The sequence below is a fragment of the Alligator sinensis genome, unplaced genomic scaffold (assembly GCF_000455745.1).
Source record: "Alligator sinensis unplaced genomic scaffold, ASM45574v1 scaffold417_1, whole genome shotgun sequence".
Taxonomy (NCBI): Eukaryota; Metazoa; Chordata; order Crocodylia; family Alligatoridae; genus Alligator; species Alligator sinensis.
In genome coordinates, this window is record NW_005842433.1 from 798,601 (window position 1) to 819,531 (window position 20,931).

Below are 20,931 nucleotides of genomic sequence, written 5' to 3' on the forward strand. Positions count from 1 at the left end.
GCCGGAGTCTGCATCTCGCTGAGACCCGGGCGGCGCCCGACCGCCGCCAGCCACTGGCAAAACAAGCCGGGTTTTTAACACATGCCCGAGCAAGCAGGCAGAGAGCACGTTGAGAAGTGCCACTGAGCCACAGGCGAGGATTTCCTAGGCTGGCCCAGCCGTGCCGTTGGGATGAAGTTTTGGCATGTAAGCCATTCTTCGGGCCAGTCTCCCTCTCCCCGAGACCTCGGGAAGAATGTCTTACCCCGTCTAACTTCATCCCAACTACGGAGTTGGGCCGATACAAGCTCTCACCCGAGGAAATCCTTGCCTCTCCCTTCATTTCTCGACCATCAAGGCTACAACATCCCTTGTACCATACTTCATGAGGACATAGACGGTCACACAGATTAGCCTAAATGAAGCTTCGCAGCTTGCTGAGATTTCTGCTAGGAGTCAGCTAACCCAGCCTTCCTCTCCGAGGGACAGAGGCAGCCAGGAAGATTTCACACCCATTTCACATGAAATGAAGGTGATCACCTTGAATCTGTGCAAAGGCAGATCGGCTCCGCTCAGTCATTGCTGTCCATTCAGCACCAGCGCCTTGAACCACCCCTGGTGCAGCAATACATTTCTTTCACTCATTAAGTGGCCAATAATTATGAAGCTTTAGCCCTCTTCTCTCTCTCTCTCTCGCTGGCACACACACACACACACACACACACACACAAGGACACATATCCCTGCCCCATTAACTTAAAATACAAATATAGTCCAATCATCAATGGACAGTTAGCAAACTTTTTTTTTGCATTATAAGTATAGCAACATATATATATATATATGTTATATATAATGCAAAAAAAAGTTTGCTGACTGTCCATTGATCATTGGACTACACTTGTATTTTAAATTAATGGGGCAACAACGTGTATAGAGATCTCTCTCTCTCTCACTGTATATATCTATATATGCATATATGTATATTTACTATATATACATATATATATAATGTATAATAGTGTGTGTGTGTGTGTGTGTGAAAACAGAAATGTCGAACATGGGGTTCTATACCTGTCTGTATTTCATTGCCACAGCTCATTTATTTGTTATGTGGGTTTCATCCCGACTGTCAATTATTATATGCCCATATAATATGTAACAATATGGAGTAAGGGATTTATTTCCACAGCACTGAAAAAGATAGACACAGACCTTCCATATGATTTGGCAATTCCAGCAGAAAAAGAAAGTGCTTGTCATTTCTGATGAGTTCAAAGGCTGAAGTATCTTGCTAGTCAAAAGTAAAAACATTAAAAAGAAAGTAAAAAAGCTATTACTCTTCTTCAATTTGAGAATGTTAAGCTATACTTGTGTGACAAGACTTTTTTTGGAGGGGGTATGTACTTATTAAAGATACAGCTCAGTATTTAGTTATTACCATTAGAGGTTATACTACCCTGCTAAAAGTTCTAAATAAAAGAAGAAACAAGCAATAGTAATCCCTCTCAAACCTCAATATGTATTCCTACAAATCTGTGTGTATTAGATCAAATCATGGGTGATCAGTAGAACACAGGGGCACAAGTCTCTAACACTGAACCAAAAATACTACATTAGAAATATAGGCTCTTGCCCCCAATGGAAGCTGTATAACTGAAGGAGCTGCATCGCATTTCACTGGTAGGTTACCTTTGAATCACAGCTGTGAGGAGTAGACCAGAAATGAAGCAGATACAAGGCAAGATTTAGGACACAAGAATATAAAACCAGGGGTCTATTAAGGTCTCTGTGTGGGTTTTACATATTAATATTTGAGGATTAAGAAATCATTACAATAAATGAAATAATAGAATCAATGAAATCATACAATTGAAGTACCTTACATGAGGGAAAATATACTGCTCTTGAAACAAGAGATAAAGACATTTCTATTTTCAATGGGTGTGTGAGCATGGAGGGAGAACAATAAGACCATGAGGAAACCAAACCATATTTAATCTGCTCTCTGCTTCCATAAATTCTGAGTTTAATGCAAGTCAAATGACATTTTAGTACTGGTGACTTTGCTTCCACTAAATCCATCCAAGTGAAAATCCTATTATTATTTCTGCTAATGACATACAGCCTTTTTTTTTTTCTTTGGAGGTATTTCTACCTCCATCCTGTTTCTTCCTCACTGGGCACATCTCCCTGCTCATCAATATGCCTTAATTATGGCACTACTGCGAATTAGCACAGGTGAATGCTTTTTATGTGATGTTTAATACCCATTGTACTAAAAATCCTGCACATTAGCGCAGATGAATGCTTTTTTGTGATGCTTAATGCCCACTGGACTAATCTAATATGCATTAGCATGGTTTTTGCCAGCTGCACTAATGCGCAGTAGAATTAGTCCAATAGGCATTGTCTCACGTAGACATGCCCACTAGATGTTGAATTGTCTATAAATTGTTGCCTTTTATCTTATCTGCTATGCACAGTTTTATCTTTGTTACCCTCCCTTACAACCTTGCCACTGTATTCCACCTCCCCTTTACCAACTTCAACACTTGACAGGTCTCGCATGAACAGGGCTCACAATGACTTCATTGGGCAGGTCCCCATCTGCAGGGGCGTGCAGTTTCTGGTGCCACAAGCCACACTCAGGGAATGTGAAAACGTGTGCTTCACTGCAAATTTGCAGTGTGGTGGCAAATTTTGCTACTGGGAAATTCCAATAGCAAAAAAAACTCTTGGGAAAAAAGCAGCGCAGAGCACATGTCAGTAGCATGTGCCGGAAAAAAAACGGAGCATTGGCTGTTTAGAGCAACACCCTGGCTACTGACCAGGCTCCATGATGCCAGATCTTCACCCCTGCTGCGCCAGAACACCAGGTAATACCGATGAGGCCAGCACAGGTGCTGGTCCCAGCATTTCCTATCCCTACCCTGGACAATTTACTGTGCGCCAAAATGTGCATGCAGGGGCATGCAATGGGACACAAAGCAGCAGGACAAATTTGTCCCACTGCTATTTGTGCCTCTACAAGCACATGCCCCTGCATGTGGGTACCCACCAATTAGGACCAAGATTTCACCCGCTGTGCTTAAAAGCGTACCTCTTCTGGTCATTTCCTTGCTCTCTCTTCTTTTTCATATTTTTCTTTTTCCATGTCTTATGCATGCTATTCTGTTTTCTCACATTTATTTCAGTTTTCTCCTCCCTTTTCTATTTTACCTCATGATGGCTCCCTAACTAATCTTTCCCACCTTCTATATTTCTCCTTACTCCCCTTCTTCACTCTTCTTCATGGCTGTTTACTCTCTACTTTTTCACCTCTTATTTGCCCTGCAGGCCACTGTGTCTGCTATTTTTTTAGTATCATTTAAATAACTTATGCTTTTATTTTTCAAGGGCCCTATGGATTAAATGTAATCCAAATATTAACACACAATATATTTATAAAGGACTGTTTCTCCATCTTGACACCCTACATATACTTACCCACTAAATGTACTTCCTCCCAAAAAACATAGGATAAAAAGGCTCAATGGGATCGCTATCATTTTCTATGATTTTGTGATACAGACCCTGTAGAACTGTAGCAAAATTAATGCTCTGCTGGACCAAGGGTGGGGAAAGAGAGCTGTTTCCCTTTTATAGCAAGGGCAATCCAGGTCAAAGGCCTGAAAGGATCAGTGGACGTGTCTACATGTCCAGGGGACTGCAGTTGTTACTGCACAGTCATTTAATACTTGCTTAGCAAGTACTTAAGCAAGTACTAATTGCCTGAGCAGGAACAGGCGTTACTGCACAGTCCCGATGCTGCACAGGTTTTTTCCCCATGTTACTACATAGTAGCGTTGGTGTCACAGTTCGTGCCAGCTGACATTACATCACCATAGCAATGAGCTACAGAGATGTAGCTCATTCCTACAGTGATGTAGCATCTCATGTAGACGTGCCCAATGTGGCTGTGCTATAATACTGCCACAGAACTATATAGTTCTATTGTAGTACTGTAGCAGTACTATAATAAGAGGGCGACATGTGCCTGAACAGGCCCAAATATGAAGAGAACACAACATTAACATCCTGGAATTCATGCAGAAACTTACTAGAAGCCAGTGCAGCCCCAGAAGAATAGGGTAATGTGGTCTGGCCATGAAACTTTACTAAGGAACCAGGCCAAGGCATTGTGTGTTAGCTTCAGTGTCTTTCTAGTGGTTTCAAGATGTAGACCAGCGGTTCCCAATCTCTGACAAATTGCACACCACCTATTTAAAACAATACAACCTTAAGTACCACCAGCAAATTTTTGTCATATACAGTAATTATAATAAATCTGTTAATGTGTACTACTGACAGGTTCCCTGTGCACCACTGGTGGTACACATACCACAGATTGGGAACCACTGATGTAGGCCAACACAAAGTGCAAACCAATCTTGAGGTGACTAAAACAGACCGGGTCTTAGAGCCTTTTGTCCTAGGCTATTTGGGAGAAAGTGCATTTAGCTGGTAAGTGTCAAGATGGAGAAGCAGTCCTTTATAAATGTATTGTCCATTAATATTTGGGATATGCATGTAGCCCATAGAGCCTTTGGTAAATAAAAGTGTAAATTCTCACCAAGTGCAGGTGGAAAAAAAAGAGCAGGCTGCTACAACCTCAGGCATATGTGAGTTAGCTCATACTTAACACACCTAAACCTGTTTGTCTCTGCTACAAAGAACTGTTGTACTCTGTCATGTATGTCCTCATCTCATGTTGACACCTGATACCTCAGTAAGTGAGGGGAACAGGAGAAAAAGGTGAGAAACCTACCATGAAAACTCAGTCCCAGGCTGAGTCTGCAATACACTCACTGCCTCAGGGTCCATATTTACTACTAAGGTGCCTCAAGTTGTCTCTCATGTTACCCCCAATTGTACTTCTCCACCTCCCCTCCTCCCACACAACATTCTCCGCCCAAAGTGCAGTGGTATTTTCATTGAGTCTGAGGGCCCAGAGAAGAGTATGGTCTAAAACTTGAGTGGGCACAATTTGTTAGCTGCCAATATCACCATGCAAATGAATGCAGACCAGTGCCTGTATACTCCGAAAGGATGAACAAGATCTCCCGCAACTCAGGGAAGATTCATAGAATGGCTCATGGTAAATGTGCCCCTGGAGGCTTAGTACCAAAAAAAAGAGTGCAGCACCAGTGCAGATACAGAAATTTGAGCTGTATTTCAAAATTTAGTTGTTGCCACTCAAACTAGACTAACTAAAGAGGATTAAATTGAGTGTAGATAACTTTTGTTAATGCTGCAGTGAAGATATATACTCATACTATTCAGATGTGGTTCCTTGGGGCTAGAGACCATACTGGGTGCTTAGTTCAGCTGCTAGCAGTCAAGATGGAGATTGTGGCCCTAATTTTAGCACAGCTCAGAGTAATGATGTGGTCTGCAGTTTCCCTCAAACTAAAGTCAAATAACCCACCAGGACCCACCAGTTTAACCAGACTCTAAACGATGAATGAGCTGAGAGAAAACCAAATGAACATAACCAGAGTGGAGTGGAATGTTAGGAAAAGTTCATTGTGACAAGTTATTGACCTGACCATCAGTCTGTATTTTAATGAAAAAGGCAGAGAAGCCTTTCTAAAAAAATTAAAACAAACTCAGCTTTGGTAGTCATAGAATCATAAAACCCTCTTACAGCTAGGAATGAATTTTCAGTTTTATCGCTTCTTCTTTATATGAAATGCCTTTGCAGGGACATGCCAGAGCTGAGGGCCTGCTTTTAATGGAGGTAAAATGCTGAGGATACTTCCACTCTTGGCATGCTCTTGTACAAGTTGCTGTTTTAGAAGAGATTAAAATAGCCCTCATCAAAATACAAAGTTAATGATGCATACAATTAGAAAAAAAGTCACACCTAAGGTAAAAAGGTTGCCAAAAACAGTGAGAAAAGTATGTGTCCACCATTGAAAAGACACAAATTTTCACAATGAATATTATAAGGTCACCCCAAGGAACTTTTTCTGCATTTATCTCTCTGACCATGGCTGCTAAGAGTACAACAGCTTTTTGGCAATACTTAGTTTATTATTTACCACACCGTGCAGTTATTTAATACCACAGTAAAAACAGAACAAATAAGAGGTTTTTTTAAAAAAAATAAAAAATAAATTTCTCTAGCTAAATAAAAGCCTATGAATTCACAAAAAAACTTCTAAAAGAAGGAATGTAAAAGGGTATTGGATTAAATTTTGAGACATTTGTAGTTAAAGGCTTTTGTGGATAAATGAAGAATTAGAAGTAAGTTCTGTGAAACTTGAAAGCAATTTTATTTCATATGTAACAAACGTACCCTGAGAATTAAAAATTAGCTACAATTACTGCCAAAGAAACATTTTTCACAACACAGCAAAACGTTTATAACAGCATACCTTCTCATTTAGAGATTATAGCATAAATTTTAAAGCCACAGCATTTATTTATTGCACTGAGCTTCTGGGTTCTCTCATTTTTTCAAAAGACTAAAATCTGGATTCAGCAGCTCTCAACACTGCAGTTAGTGCATGAGGGGGGAAGGGAGACAGTTAAGAAGAAAAAGTTTAAATCCATTTTGCTTTGCATGGGCATTAGGTACAGTGTATTTTTCATCTTCATGACAAACATCCAGATAATATGAAATTGTTTTTATCCTCTTACTAGCTCTTAACTTCTATAGGATTCGAACTGACATACTGTAAGTGCATATATTCTTAATAAGTACCCCATGTACTTCATACACATGTACAAAAACTTCATGAACTCCATACAGTCTTGCTGCTTATATGCCAAGTAGTAAAGTAAGATGAAAGGAAGGAACTTCTAATGCTAGAGTTAATCTATTTTAATGCCTAAGATTGGGTTTAATGAGCCATGGTATTATAGCTTTATAGTTGTGTCATTTCTTTGCACGCAAAATGAAAGTGTCAAACATTTGCAAATCTGCAATAGTCCATCATAAAACAAAATCCTTTTTTTTTTTTAAACTTATAGGCCTTTGCACACAGGGACAGGCTACCTGATCTAGGAAAAAATATAATCATACCAAATCCAAAGAAGCTGGCTGTGTAAGAGGATTTCATCTTTTATCCTGCCTCCTAATCATTGCTCAGATACTTCCACATGGTTGTCCAGAACCCCCTGGCTCCTCCTTCCAAAATTTTCCCCTTTACTTCTCCCAGCAGTCCACCATTTTCTGCAATCCATGAAGCCATCTGAACCTTCCTTCCCTCTCCCTCCAAATGGTCCAGTTGATCTGGCAGTCTCTGGTGTCAGGCCATTACATGATACATATCTCACCAGCTCTGGCATATGCTACCAAAGATCATGCAGTGTTTAAGTTCAGTAGCAGTCAGGGCTTTGCAAAGAGACCACTGGAAATACCCCTGTGAAAGGGTCCTTCATGGAAAAGGATGAGAAAGTGGGATGCAGAAGTTAAGAGAAAAATCTAGGGAGGTACAGATAGAGGAGATACAGGGCAGGTAGAGATGTACAAGATAATAATTAGAATATCAAAGAGGAGCTGCAACAAAGTTTGAAAAAAGCTTTTTAAGAAAAGGGAACTCTTCTAAGAATTTCCACTTGCAATCTTTTTTTCTGTATTTCACATTTTCTAGAACAGAGTTTTCTTTTGGCATCTAGAGTTTTATCTGTAAAGATAAAAGGGAGGGAAAAAATGGAAATAATCTTGTCTGCCATCATGAAACAGTGAACACAAAGGTCAAAGGAAACAGCTTGCTATAACGTATGACATTTACTGTCTATCAACAGGATCCATCATATAGCATGAGAAAATAATGCAACGCGAGTTTATAGCAAAACGTATCAATATCAAATCAACTGAGTGATGCAAGCCTCAGGTTGATGGCACAGCAATTTACAGTGAAAAAATCCACCTTAAAAAACAAAAACAGTGCCACTATCTCAAAATACATTACCATTTAATTTCTGTGTAAGATTGATGAAGTTTGGTTCTCATCTTCAGTGATAACACAAATACCCATTAAACTCTACAAAGCAAATGTAGGAATAGTTCTGCCCTAAGCAACCCAGCAAAATGTCTGTCTCTGCCAGTCTTTGATAACCCACACAGATAGTGAACATTTGCCTGCACCAAGAACTGCCTGGACAGTAAAACCAGGCATAAAGATTTCCAAATCCTGCGTTGCAAACATCCTTGGATTTAAAACAGCTTCAGTTAAAAATATACATTGTACTGAAAAAAACATGAGGGCAAAAGATCAACACATCTGGTGTGAGGTGAGGTCTGGGGAGCAGAAGAAGGTTCCTTCCCAGTCAGTCATCCTTCACCGAGAGAAGTGCATTCTCTATACAGGAACGGTCAGACACAGCGGGGTATAGATCTTCACTGTTTCATCCCAAGCACAGTCTGCCACCTACAAAGCAAAGATCAAGCAGTTTACTCCCAGGAAAAACAGTTTTGACAAATCTAGAAGAATTACAGAGATATAATGTAAAGCAGGGGTGTCAAACATACAGCCTAGAGCCTCTCTATCTGGCCTGTCACACTACCAGCAGACCTTTGAAAGCCTGGGGGCATAGGCTGCTGCAGAATGGGGGCCATTTGGTCTTGCTGGCCATTGCCATCAGCAGCAAGCTTGGCTTTCCTCTGCAACTGCCTCAAACTCTCGTTGAGCCTCTGGACCCCTGCTGCTGCTGGATCCTTCCTTCTACTTCTGGACCCCTGCCCCCAGACCATTGCCACCTCCAGATGTGCCGTCACTGAAACCCTCTTCATCTCTGGAATGCCACCACTGCAGTTTGTCCCAATTCCGTGGGCTAGATCTGGCCCACAAGAAACCCTGTGGTCCACATCTGGCCTGGGGCTCAAGGTGAGTCTGACATCCCTGACTTAAAGGAAAATCACACCTGGTATTTAGGTTCATCTTGATAGCCCAGTTTATAATTTGTCAGGAACAAAACCATCATAAATTTCAGTAATTCTGGTGTTAGTTACCATGGGTGAAATGCACAGGAGTTAAAAGATCTTGTTTTTCCTACTTGTTATATAATGTCCAGTGAGAGGAAAGACTCGCATGTGCTTATTTTAAACAGGCTGACCCAAAAGGGTGATTTCTCATAAGGAAGTGGCATATTCTATCTAAAGGAGTCATTTGGCTCCCATTCCAGTATAACCTCATAAATCCAGCATCCTTGGGACCTAGCACCTGCCAGAAATGTGAACATTCCAGATTTTTTAAACAGCGTGCGGCCACAGCTCTGGGACCAGCCACTGCTGCTCTCTGCCTCTCCCCACCATCCCCCTCCCAGACATGGAGGGGGAAGCTCGCACGTAGCGGCCGCTGTCACCATCCACGCCCCACCGTGCCGCTGCTCTGCATGTGGCCACTGCTGTGGGACCAGCCGCTGCTACTCCCCGATGTAATGTATTTTTAAAAAGTGCTGGATTTTTGAGAATTCTGGAAGTTTGAAAACTGGATTTATGAGGTTATACTGTACTGATATCTACTGATATTCTATACTAAACTTACTAGCAAGGAAGTACTATTATGTCTATTTTTCTGATGGAGAATTCACACATAGTAAAACTAAAGTGACTTGCTCTCAATCACAAAGGAAGTCTGTGGCAGAACAGAAAATTGCAGTCGTGTTCTTATAAGCCAAGCTAGAACCCTAACCATTACAATGCCCTTCCTTACAAAGAAAGTTGACAGCAGAGCCCTGGCTACTACTGAACTCAAATGTTGCGTGCTTCTGAGTAGTGTCTCTCAGAGATAGTAGATCTGCACCAAGCAATGATCAGGCTTCATTAGCCTGACAGGAATGTGCTGCCACCTGGACTGACCTTAAAAACAAAGCAGCAGAATCTCTAGGTTACTCGGAATTTTTTCTAGCCCACAGACCCCAAAATACTCATTTGGTGCAGATGTTCCCACAACAGAACAATTCTACAGCACTAGATCACAATCAATACAAACAGAGTCAGACAAATAATAAACTTTAATAACCAGACCACAATATGCTTTAGATTTGTAAGACAGTTAAGATTTTCTAACAAGGGCAAGGAATTAACCTATGCTGACAACTGCATAAAAAGAATGATGTATAGTTTGTAACTAATAGTCTAGTTACAAAGTAGTGGTGGGGGAAAAGACTGAAGCAAAAGGAAAAGAGGAGATCTGAGAGAAAAAGCTGACCAAAAAAAAATCAGTGTGAATACATCATGGGAAAATTATCTTGAAGGTAGGGATCTCAATGAAAGTAGCAACAGACCCTACAAAAGAAGTGTAATTTTGCTACAAAGGTAATTTCTGATCTAATCTAAAACTAGAATGAACAGCTGCACACTAAACATCTGGAAAACAAACTTCATTATCTGATACAGACTGTAGTTATCTCACTCCACGTTTACTGCCTTGTACTACTGTTCATTTGAGTTGTTTTCTTAGTTAGTTGAATCTGCTTACTTAGTTATTTGATGTGCTTATCATCTTCCTCTAAGCAGAACAACACAAAAATCTCTTGACGTTATGTTACTCTGCTCGATAACATAATAGAGCTTTGTGAGAAATAATATTTTGCTGCATTGCAGTTCCTCCAAAATTTTATTTAAAAAAACCCTGAGTTTGCCTTTAAAAGGTACATTGCAACTGGCAACTAAGTGCCCTAGGTATTTTTATTCTTACCATGGGTGTTGGTCAGTATCGGATATCCTATAAGCAAGGCTCTCTAATTTTAAAAGGAAATACGACAAGAAATAACATCTACAAAATCCCATGGAAATTCCCACCTATGGTCAATTTAATTAACATCACAGATCAGTCTGAACAAATATAGTTACAGAATAAATTAATCTAGTGAAGGTAACAAATACAACCCATATAAAAAGGAGTTCAACTAGAAGCAGTTGTGATAATTTAGCCTAATTCATTGATTTTCTAATGGTTTATGAAAGACATAAACATTAAAGAGAAGGAAAATAAACCTAGAGCAAATAATAACCGTGGGTTGTCTCTTCCTGTGCAGTAGGAAGTTTATATAAAAGGCTAATAATGGAAAGGATGATGAACAAATTCATACAGCAAGCAGCAACAGGTAAACACAGTTAAACATGAAGCAATTGCAAAGAACAGCATCAGAAATAAGGCGGCATTGTGCTAGACTAAAATTGGGTTTGGCCAACAGAAAGAAGAAAGGAGCCCACTGGTTACAAATTTACATCATATACTTGAACTACAATACAGCACCACCAAAGGGAGCCCTGGTGTAGTTAGGGTATAAACTGCCGTGGCTGATTCACTTCATTGGGCAAAATGCACAGCAAGGACCCTATGCAAGATAACAGGTGACACGTTCCCTTTGCTCCTATGTCCCTTGCTCCCCATGCCTTCTTGTTGTCCCAAGTGGGGCAGCACAGAGGCATAGGATAGCACAAGTCCCACAGAATCTCCCACGTGCTGTGCCTCCACAACAAGTTCTGCATGGCCCTGTGCCTCTACACTGGGACCAGCACCAGGACCCATGCCGACACGTGCTTCAGATGGAGACATGGGTTGGCCTGATTCCCAGCTACCCGGGGAATCCATTTGCTTTGCCTTTGTGATACTATACATTTTTTTATGGCAGCACAAAGGTGATGAAAGGTGACATTTGTTTCTACCTTTAGCGATGAAACAAGCAGCATCAACTTATGGCCAGTCCATGGCATAAAGAGGACCAACGGACAAACTTATCTAGTGGTAAAGTCTGTACCTCCTTCACATAACCCAACAGGCTCCGATTTTGTTCATTACACACTTACTTGCATATGCCAGCAACAATTGCTGGGCTTTGGCTTCTCAACCAGATTTTCAGGTTTTGTGCTTTGGTTTCCACAAAAATAAAAGCAGAAAGCAGGTCATGCTACAACATTTTTCACTTTGATTTGGGGTTTTTTTTCTGTGAGCTGTGGTGCATTATAGTATTTTTTCCAACAGAGGGGCACTTAGGATATTGAATGCATCCCAAATATTCTGAAGATGCTCTGCAGTGTTTACTCTCACCTAAAGCAAGAGAAGAAATAGGCATCTGCCCTAATAACACATGTTATGGTTCATTTCTTACATCAACATAGCACACAGGACTCCCAGTAGCTGGGAACTGGGATTCCACTGCACTAGGTGCTGGACATACACAGGGTACAAAGACAGTCACACCTCCACAGAGCTTGCTGTCTTGATTAACAAAAAGGTATAACAAGTAGATGAAACAAATGGGTGGATGGCAGGAAGGGGGAGAATGTAATAGTAACAAGAGTATGTTTTCACACAGACTTTGGGCACATTCTATCCATCAGTAGCTGGAACATTTGGCAGCTTCTCTTCAGTGAAGTTACCAATCTCAGTGCTAAATTCTACCCTCTGGTAGGTAAAAAAAAATGGCTTCAATGTATGTATGTGCATACTATACCTCAGTCTCAAGAATTGTTTTCAGCATTGGAATGGGAGTTGTGGGTACAGAATGGATCACTTGTACTTGAGATGCACAAATTTAGAATGTAAGAAGTACCATACTACAGTGATGGCTGCTGTATGAATTACACACACAAAAACTTTCAAACAAGGGTGCAGAGGGTTTGGCCATATCCTCATATCTTGATAATTGGTCTAAAGCTAAATCAAGAGGGAAGCGCGCTACAGAATTTCAAGTCACTCCCAAATTGTAATCTAGCTTCATAAAAGCCTTGCTGCAATCCAAGAGTCTTTATCTTCAATCAATAATATATGTGCAACCCTTTTGAGCAAGATTCAAAATGAGAAGTTTCAAGTTAATGACCTAGAAAATACATCTGCTTGACATAATGCCATACTTTCCTCCCAAATTAAATATGATGAAGTGCTACAGTCTAAAAATCGATGATGACAGAATGTAAAGCCTAAGCACAAGAAGAAATTATATCCATGTTGTGCAAGTAGACATAGCTTTAAAGCAGGGTTAGAATTATGTGGGGGCTTGAAGCGGGGTGGGGTGGGCTGAGCTTCCCATAAGGGATGAGAGCTGCCCCCCAGCAGCCAGGCAGAAACTGCTGTTTAGCACGGGGAAAAAGCAGCCCCTCCCCCTTGTTCCTGCCAGGTGCTTTTTTGCTGTTGCTGCTACCGTCACTGCTGCCGTCACTACCTCCGACCCCCCCAAGAGTCAAAGTGTAATTCAAACCCTGCTTTAAAGAGATCAATTTCCAGAGTGGGAGTTACTGTACTGGATTTATTAATTTGATTGATATGCCATGTAAATGTGTGTGTGTAAAACATACATGCTAGAAATAACATGCACATTATAGATATGGTCTCTATTTTACGTAAGGAAATAAAAATTACTCAGGAGGCTCTTCCTAGACAAGTGGTGCTCAACCTCCGGCCCACAGAGCCCTGTCATCTGGCCTAGAAATGTGGTAGCGGGGAGCATTGGCAAGTAACACTGCCACCATTTCCCTGCTGCCAAATTTCCAAGCCCTGTGTGCCAGATGACATGGCCCCACGTGCCAGATTAGGTCAGCATGCAGGGCTGGGGCCCAATCCAATGTATGGGGCTGAGACCACATGCTCGATCACATCCAAATGCCAACTCCAAGCTGGATCCTGTGCACTGAATTGGAACTGCGGACTGACCCTGCAACACTCACCTGGCCTGCAGCCCAGAAAGTTTGGGCTCCACTGCCCTACGCTATACTGTCTTTATGTGAAGAAGGGAAAAAAAAGGAACAGCTTGATGAAATCAAGAGAGTCAAGACTGTCCTTTTGTATAGTGCAGCTAAAGGAGAAACAACACAAGACAGATCAGATTCTCTCTGTTTTTATCATGGACAATTCTTAACTTCTAGATGGTGTCCCAATCTACTCCATATTTTCTATTAAATGGGACTACCATGTAGTTCCAAGATAAGTGGGTTATTCTGATTAGGCCTTTGGTATACAATACATACACTTGCTGACACAAAACCAACTTTGGTTTAAGGAAGGATGAGTTGTTTCTTTTTAGGGCTCAATTCAAGTAGATACTTTCAAGTATCTGAATACTTTAAACACATGAAAAGTTCAACCAAGTAACTGTGTGAAGGTGATTGCCATTAAACTAGTACTACAAACAGCATGCGACTATGTGACCTTGGTATACTTCTACGAACCTATTTACACATAAGCAGCAATATAACTTAAGAGGAAGGGAGGGTTAGACAAAATGTAAATCAATGATTATATAAAATATTTTAGTAATCACTCCAATTAAACATTTAGTGCAACATTAAATACTGTTTCTGTGATTGTGCTGATTATTATGGTCTTTCCAACCATGTGGCTTTGAACATCTTTGAAAACCTCTAATATAATCTTTATATAATTTCAGAAATGCTGCAATTTCTTCTTTCCATGTTTCTTATTCATATTTTCATATACATTTTCTAACCCTAACTTAGAATAGAATATAATTGGATATTCCATAAAATGCAGTGGACTGCAAGCTACTTGAATTAAGAACAACTGAAAATAATGTAGCATCCTTCTTGAAATATCCTTCTCCTCATTCATTTTTATCCCCAAACTACTGTACATATGGCAGGGTTATATTAAACAGCTGTGTCTACAATCCAATAGCCCTGGATACAATCTACATGTGTCTGAAAAATACTCTGAGAACTCTGGATTTCATAGATTTCATAGACATTAGGACTGGAAGAGACCTCGGAAGATCATCGAGTCCAGCCCCCTGCCTAAAGGGCAGGAAGTCAGCCGGGTTCATAGGATCCCAGCAAGATGAGCATCCAGTTTGCTCTTGAAGGTGTTCAATGTGGGCGCTTGAACCACCTCTGGTGGCAGGCTGTTCCAGACCTTGGGGGCTTGGACAGTAAAGAAATTCTTCCTTATGTCCAGCCTGAAACGGTCTTGTAGTAGTTTATGACCATTCGACCTAGTCGTCATCCCTTGGGGCGCTCTGGTGAACAAACATTCCCCCAGATACTGGTGGTCACCCCTGATAAACTTATAGGTGGCCATCAGATCACCCCTGAGCCTGCGCTTTTCCAGGCTAAAGAGCCCCAGGGCTCTCAGCCTGTCATCGTAGGGTCTGCTTCCCTGACCTCTGATCATGCGCGTGGCTCTTCTCTGGACTCTCTCAAGCTTCTCCACATCCTTTTGGAATTGTGGAGCCCAAAACTGGATGCAGTACTCCAGCTGCGACCTCACTAAGGCCGAGTACAGGGGGAGAATGACGTCCCGGGATTTGCTTGAGAAGCATCTATGGATGCAAGCCAGCTTTTTGGTCGCTTTACTAGCCGCAGCATCGCATTGCAGGCTCATGTTCATCTTGTGGTCAATGATGACCCCCAAGTCTCTTTCTTGCATAGTGTTGGCCAACATAGCACTGCCGAGCCTATAAGGATGCTGCAGGTTTTTCTTCCCAAGGTGGAGAACCTTGCATTTATCGGCATTGAACACCATCAGATTCTCGTCCGCCCACTTGATGGATGAAAGAAAGTATATAAATTTATTATATTTTACATTTTTAACTTTAAAAAAAAAGTAACAAGGTAGCATCTGGACAGCCATACTAATTCAATTAACATTGTAGAGATATTTTGTAGAACACCTTCATCAATATTGCTCATGCATTGGAATACAAAATTCTAATGCAGCAATTTGTTGCCATCACAAACTATAGCAATAGGTGGAAATAATTAAAGCTTAACTGGAAATCAACAATGTTCCTCCTCCACCAAATGCTTATTGCTCAGGAAAGGATAACATTGGAAAAATGCACAAAAAGTATTAGCTTTTTAGTCTGTTAGATATTACTACTGGAGTATAAACAGTCTAACAAAGAAGTACATTTATTAGTTGCCTGAAGCCCTCTCATTTTAACAACGAGTTGCAGCATCAGTGTATAAGTTAGTGTACTGCACTTTTATTATTGGTGCAGCATAAATATGATGCCAAGTAATTTGTTGATAAAGAGGTGGGCGAGTCTATTTGCAACATACAAATCAAACTAGGCATTATTTCACATATCCTTTTGATATAAAGCCTAAAAATTCAGACTCAGACAGTTAATCCTTTACTGGAAATTCACAGTTTGACTAAAGTGAAACAGTCATCCCATGCTTTATTAAAGCGTTTATCCTTTTCCCTAATTATAATGCTGTTTTCCACCAACTGATTTAATATCAATATCCATTCATTTATCAAAGCCATTTCCACTGATCTATAAATGATTTACTTCTCTGACAGGTCCCTGGTTACCTATTCATCAATACAGTCTTGCTTTGAAATAGACCTTTTCCAGCACCTTAGGGCAATCTGTTTAGTTTCGTGCAATTACCTGAATGACACAGTCTCTTCAATGTTTAGGAGCAACGAAGGAATATCTATCATGTTACTGGCTACTTTGCCATTCCTAAAGGTGCAATAAAACCCCAAACCCAATACTCAAAAACTGTATTTAAAGGAATAATTAAGAACTGCCAGACTTAAAGGGCTTACTAAAAAACTCAGCACAGTATTCTGTAGGTAAGTAATGGCACTGCATTTTCAATAACACAACTGCTTTTCTTTTTCACCTAAGAAATGTTGGTGCCACAGCTGAATGAGCTTTTCAGCAACTGGTAGGGCATATGTGGTTATTACTAGGTCTGTGTAATTAGGCAATTGTAGGTCTCAGAAGTTAAAATCAAAAGCTCCAATTACAGAAGAACAAGAGATCTGGAGAAAAAAGATTTTCTATCAGAGAAACTGATATCAGAGAACAGCACCAGATAAAAAACACAGAATTCCTATGCTTGTTGGCAACATTATTGCTGAACTCCTGTAAGGGATCTTTTTTGAGAGCAATCGAAGACCTCTAAAGTGGACATACCCTCAGATTTTTAATGCTGCCTAGCAGGGAAGTATTTGATCCTGTTGACCTCCTAGAGCAGTGTTTCTCAGCTGAAGTGCCACAACATTCTTTGAAGTGTGCCCCAGTACCTGACCCCTCTCTGAGGAGATAAGTACTAGCTCCTCCATACATCCCAGGCCTGTGCGGATATCCTAAGAACAAGCAGAGGACTTCCCCACAGCCCCTCCCACCAAGGCCAGAAGCATGGGAGGAGGGGGGAGAAACTGAGCTGAGAAGTGCAGCCCTAGCTCCCTGCCCAGGTGGTGGTGAGGGAGCACGGGGGGAGACATAGGCATGGGGTGACAACACCAGGGGCAACAAGTAGCAGTGGCAGACACCTGGGCGGGGAGACATGTGGCAGCAGGGGAGGCAGGTACAGACACGGGGGGGGCGGGGGGGAGTGGAAAAGGGGGCAAGCAGAGAGTTTATAAATTTTCCATGTACAGAATCTAATTATTTTCAGGGTCATTATAAATTTGAAGTTGTCTTGGATTCATGTAAATACAGGAATTAAATGCTTGCAAAGAACTTTAGGCACACTTCTAGATGTGGGGGATGGAAGTTAGGTGGATAATTAAAAATATATATATAAAGGATTATTAGATTGCCTCCTTATCAAACTTGTTTAGAGAGGTGGCCACTCTTTCGAGCCTATCATCAGACGAGAAGAGAGGAAGTTTTGCCATCCATCCCCAACCCACACTCTCCCTTGAATACGGAAAAACAAGGTGGATGGAAGGGACTTTTGGCTTAACTCCAACTCTTAACTTTAATCCTTGATAAATCAGGATAGGAAGAATACCCACTCTCCTTCCTCCTTGGGTGATTCATGCCTGGAACATCTACTGGTTTAAACTAATGGGGCAATTCATTTCAGATCAGAAAATCCACGCTATTTGTGTGACCCCAGTTTTCTGTCAAGAGACATGAGAAGTGAACTACACCTGAGAATCCCAATCCCATGCATATGTGGAAAGTTTAAGCTGAAATTTTGTAAATTCTAAGGGTTTTTTTTTTTTCTTTCTTCACTTGCAAAAATTCTTTTTTTTGCATCATTTCAAGTATACATTGTTTCTATTTTCTACAGTCATCATTAGCAATGCAGAAAGAATAAAACTGATCAGATGCCCTAAATTCTAACAAATGCCTAGATTTAGAAATAGCAGCATTGTAGATGCCCGAAGGAGGAAAAACAGATTGGGAACATTACCCTGCTTTTCAAACCGTTAAAAAGTGTCACAAAGCACTCATCTGAAAACAGAAAACTGATTGGCTTTATGATCAAGTCTCTTGAACATTATGCAAACGGGCAAAGATATAAAACAGTTGTTTTGCTGATCTGTTACAGATATGTAATGGGATGCTGATTTGGTAGACTTGCTAAAATTTGCTAAACACAACAGTTGTTAGCATATCTTTTACCATTAAGATATAATGTCTAAATTTGCCTCAATTGCAGGCCTGAAAGACAAGCCTGGCAGCAAAGTGCCTACTGAGGCTTTCATATCTTTTTGCAGCAATGGCTGCACACAGACAAAATCAGACAGATGAAAAAAAGAAGCTTTAAAAAAGAGAAACCTATTGAAGAAAACACCAGGTTCATAATTTTGTTACCAATAAAATCAATGCTGGGGCACACACAGGAGTTTAAAGGACCATTCTGTGCTGACATCTAATTTTCAAAGTAGCATCATACGGTTCCAATGTTTGTTTTCCTCAATTACTCCGTATGTGCTCCATTTACCGAGAAAAGTGTTTTCCTAATAGCAAATTCTACCTCACAGAGCTGAGAGTTGAGTTAGGCTTCTCCCCTTTTCACCACAATCATGAGTAAATAATGTAATTTGGCTTGCACAGCTTTTATCAGTAACACCTCTGAAATATCTATCTGCACTAGTATAACTCAGCAAGCAGGTTTGTTGATGATGCACATGAAGAATTAGAATCCAGTTCAATCTCTGTTGTTTTGGCCCAAAATCACTAATGGATGTAGAAAAAAAAAGCAGTAAAAGCTTATTTAAAAACAGACTTGATAATATCTCTACACAACAAAATGAGACCTGATTTTTTTGGTCTGTCCTTAGTTCATTGGCAATAATATCAAAGAAATGCTTACTCATGAGGGCATAATGGGTTTTGTCATATTATTTAACAGATATGAGACTAAATGCACAAAGAGCAAATCTGTTAAGAGGGTGCTACTGGCCAACTTTTCACAACCCTTCAACATTCAAGATGTGGAAAGCATTTTATTGCCTATAACTCTTCTTACAGAAACTACATATTTCATAAAACTTTCTTATGGCTCTATTTACCTGAATCCAAGACTACTCTGAATATATAAGACAACCCCCTCAATTATTCTATGCATAGAAAATTATACATTTGCTATGACTTCCATGTATAGAATCTAATTATTGAAGAATCGTCTTAAATTCATTCTCCCCTACTGCTGTGGCAAGGAAAACAGTCACAGGGGAGACAAATAGCCAGATCTTTGCCCTTTGCCTCCTGTATCTGCCACCCTCATCTCTTGCCTCGTTCCGTCACCCCTGCACATGTGCCTAACCCTAGTCATCAGTGCACCTCCCCTCCATCCCCCACATGACACCTGCTCCCCCACCCTCCCACCCACCATTTACCTTCTATGGCAACTCATATGGCATTCAGCAGCAGTGGCAGTAACCCTGACCCTGACCCATTCTAGCCAGACAGAAACAGTGGCAGCAAGTCCAGGTACAACTGGGTCAGGGTTGGGGTTGGGGTCGGGGCCAGGGCTGAAGCAGGCACAGCAGGCTACGCAGTCTTCCCTGTATCCTCCCTTCACCATGCAGCTTCCTTTGTGTGATCCCCCACCTCCACCATGTGACCTACCTCATGTTCCCCACACCGCACACCCCTACCCCACTACATGAGGAAACCCAGCCTGGGGCAGGCAGCAGCTCGGCTCCAGCTTTGGCCCCAGGCTTGGAGCCGAGGTTACAGCAGCTGCTTGCCTAGGGCCAGTACACTTTAAAGTACCAGTGCAGGGAACACCTGCATGGGCAGTGCGTGGCACTGCAGACAGGTTTGCGGCGCTACGTACCACATGTCCATGCTTGTCTGGATGTGGCCACTGTGTGCAATCTGGTTCTAACTGTAAGTTTAAATAACTTAACTAAATTGGAAGTGTTTTTTTTTATTTATCCTAGTATTTGGCACTTAACATGTTTAATTTCCAAGTTATACTTTTCAGCATCACACATTGTAAAAGTTCTGTTCTGACAGCTGTGCGGTTTGCCAGTGGTCTTTAATACATTCTGCACGTAATCAGTGTTCTGAAATGCTTGGCCACTTACTGCCATTGTCCTTTAAAAAAATCACATAGCACTGCAATTTTAGAAATTGAATTGCAGTTTGTACTTCACAGACCTGCTTTCAGCGCAGCCAAAGAAAGAGTCTTGCTCAATAGAGAGTATTCCTTTATGCCTTCCAATGGTTTCTCTGTTGTGAACAAAGTAGACCCGATAACCAAGCACAAGAATGAAGATAAGTTTTCAAACAACATCCAAGGCTTTCCTTTTCTTTATGTTTGTGTTATGAAGCAGCTTTACAATTACAACAAAAGTCTTAAGCTCCACAATTTTGTACTGTTTATGATATGTGAAGCAACTTATTTCTTCACAGACTTGTTGGATTTTTTTCAAAGACCAAACAAAAGGAACTGAATTTTCACAACAGGATAACTCCGTTGTCTGTGGATGTTGTCACACATACAAGTATCAAATATCCCACTCAAATTAACAAGCAAAATTAATTTTAAAGTTGAACTGCCATTCAAGAAGTTCAGAGATAATCTGTTGGCAAGAACTACTGCTTCAAAAACTCCTGGTTGGCATTCACAATGTTGGATATAATCTAATTCAGGCTCCTGTCTCAGTGTCTTGGCACAATCTGCCCCAAAGGAAGGAAACATGGCATAGTTCAGAAGGGTTAATCTCTGGCTTCTTGTTCTGTTTTTGTACAGGGCTTAGACAATGGGACCCTGGTTCCTCACTGCAGCTC

At 40.9% G+C, this 20,931-nt stretch overlaps 1 protein-coding gene across 2 annotated transcripts in view; it reads right to left on the minus strand.

The window, feature by feature from the left end:
• Positions 1-6,283: 6,283 nt before the first annotated feature.
• The window catches only part of PEX7 (peroxisomal biogenesis factor 7), an 82,043-nt gene continuing 67,395 nt past the window's right edge, over positions 6,284-20,931 (minus strand). For both annotated transcript variants that reach the window (XM_025211847.1, XM_006030261.3), the window contains exon 10: positions 6,284-8,402. In XM_025211847.1, the coding sequence (XP_025067632.1) occupies positions 8,334-8,402 (69 nt within the window). In that variant the 3' untranslated portion in view covers positions 6,284-8,333. The remainder of the gene's footprint in view (positions 8,403-20,931) is intronic.